At 44.1% G+C, this 2152-nt stretch overlaps 1 protein-coding gene across 40 annotated transcripts in view; it reads right to left on the reverse strand.

Moving 5' to 3' along the window:
- The window catches only part of Ank2 (ankyrin 2), a 583460-nt gene that overhangs the window by 182300 nt on the left and 399008 nt on the right, over positions 1 to 2152 (reverse strand). For all 40 annotated transcript variants that reach the window (XM_029474820.1, XM_021159015.2, XM_029474818.1 and 37 more), the window contains one exon: positions 825 to 926. In XM_029474820.1, coding sequence (XP_029330680.1) covers positions 825 to 926 — 102 coding nt within the window. The remainder of the gene's footprint in view (positions 1 to 824; positions 927 to 2152) is intronic.

Raw genomic sequence — 2152 nt, forward strand, 5'->3', positions numbered from 1 at the left:
ATCAATGGAAAGAGAGGCCCATTGGACTTGCAAACTTTATATGCCCCAATATAGGGGAATGCCAGGGCCAAAAGAATGGGAATGGGTGGATAGGGAAGTGGGGGGGCGCTATGGGGGACTTTTGGGATAGCATTGGAAACGTAATTGAGGAAAATATGTAATAAAAATATTTAAAAAAAAAAGTACTTCTAAAAACAAACACTGACCCTTCAAAAGTCGTTAAGGTGGTAAAAATTACGTTGCCTAATAGCTGTCTCCTGAAAGGCTCTGCCAGTGCCTGGCAAATACAGAGTGGGTGCTCACAGCCATCCATTGGACGGAGCACAGGGTCCCCAATGAAGAAGCTAGAGAAAGTACCCAAGGAGCTAAAGGGGTTTGCAGCCCCATAGGAGGAACAACAATATGAACTCACCACTACCCCCAAAGCTCCTTGGGACTAAACCACCAGTCAAAGAGCACACATGGTGGGACTCATGGCTCTAGCTGCATATGTAGCAGAGGATGATGGCTTAGTCAGTCATCAATGGGAGGAGAGGCCCTAGGTCCTGTGAAGATTATATGCCCCAGTACAGGGGAATGACAGGGCGAAGAATGGGAGTGGTGGGTTGGGGAGCAGTGGGAGGAGAGGGATAGGGGATTTTTGGAGGGGAAACTAGGAGAAGGGAATAACATTTAAAATGTAAATAAAGAAAATATCTAATAAAAAAATAGGTTGCTTAAGATCAAATTTCTGATAAGTCAGTAAATCAATATAAACAAAAAAAGGGCATTGGTATCTGAGACTATGGATATTGGGTGCTTCTCAAATGTATGGCTCAAATTACCTGATTGCAGGTATTGATGTCAATGCCCCCTTTCAGATATTCCACCACTTTGTCCAGGTTGCCTGCTCTGGCAGCGCGGAGGAAGCTGGCATTGCTGTCAGACTGTAAGAGAAAGAGAGGGCCTTCGGTGAGTCATGCAGAACATCAAATACACCAGAAACAAGAAGACAGGAGTGCGAACCCTGCACACTGGACAAGCGTTGGCTGAGCAACCTTTAAGGATGCTGGCACTGATGAGAAGCACGCTCTGTCCATATAAAAATACAAAGGAACTATTAAAGTAAAAATGACAGTTACTGTTTTATTCCTAATCTTTGGCCAATTCAATGATGAATACACGAGGCAAAATTCAACTGTCATCTGTTTTAGACTTTTTTCCATGCTTGAGTGTTGTGTGCAAGGTTGTTCACATGTGTGGGGGTGAACACGTGAGAGGCATGCATGAACACATGACCACAAAGCCCTGGTGTTGATGTATGGTGTCTTGCTCCATGGCCACTTTCTATTTTTATTTATGGTTGTGGGATCTGTCTCTTGAAGAACTGAACGCTTTCCAGAGCATTCATCTACTTAGTCTGCCTGCTCTTGGGCTCCTCTGTCTCCGCCTCCTCAGAACTGGTGCTACAGGGGCCATCATGCCTGCAAAGATTTTGTTATTAATATTTTTTGTTTACTTTTACTTACTCACTTTACATTCCATGCACTGCCCACCCCCTGGTCACTCCTTCCACAATCCTTCTCCATTCCCACCTCCACTTCTCCTCTGAGTGGCTGGGGGCTCCCCTGGGTATCACACACATACACAAATACTCTGGCACTTTAAGTCTCTGTGAGGCTAGGCTCTTCCTCTCCCACTGAAGAAAATAACTTCTAGAGGTATCACCATCCCTGACCATAAGCTGTACTATGTAACAATCATAATAAAAACTATGTGGTAGTATCGAGACAGACAGGTTGATCAGTGGAATCAAATTAAAGATCCAGAAATAAAACCGACACACCTACGGACACTTGAGTTTTGATAAAGAAGCCAAAACCATACAATGGAAAAAAGAAAGCATCCTCAACAAACAGGGAAGCCTTCTAAGATTTTTAAGTGGGTTCCAAGGATCCTGGTTCTGTTCTCAACTTGTACAGCAGGTGTGTCCCGTTCTGGACTATCTCCACAGCCCATTTCCATTTGCTTTCACATTGGGTTTTTAGTGAACTGACACTGAACCTAATGGTAAGAGAAGAAGAAGAGAAGAAGAAGAAGAAGAAGAAGAAGAAGAAGAAGAAGAAGAAGAAGAAGAAGAAGGAGGAGGAGGAGGAGGAGGAGGAGGAGGAGG

The sequence above is a fragment of the Mus caroli genome, chromosome 3, assembly GCF_900094665.2.
Source record: "Mus caroli chromosome 3, CAROLI_EIJ_v1.1, whole genome shotgun sequence".
NCBI classification, from domain to species: Eukaryota; Metazoa; Chordata; class Mammalia; order Rodentia; family Muridae; genus Mus; species Mus caroli.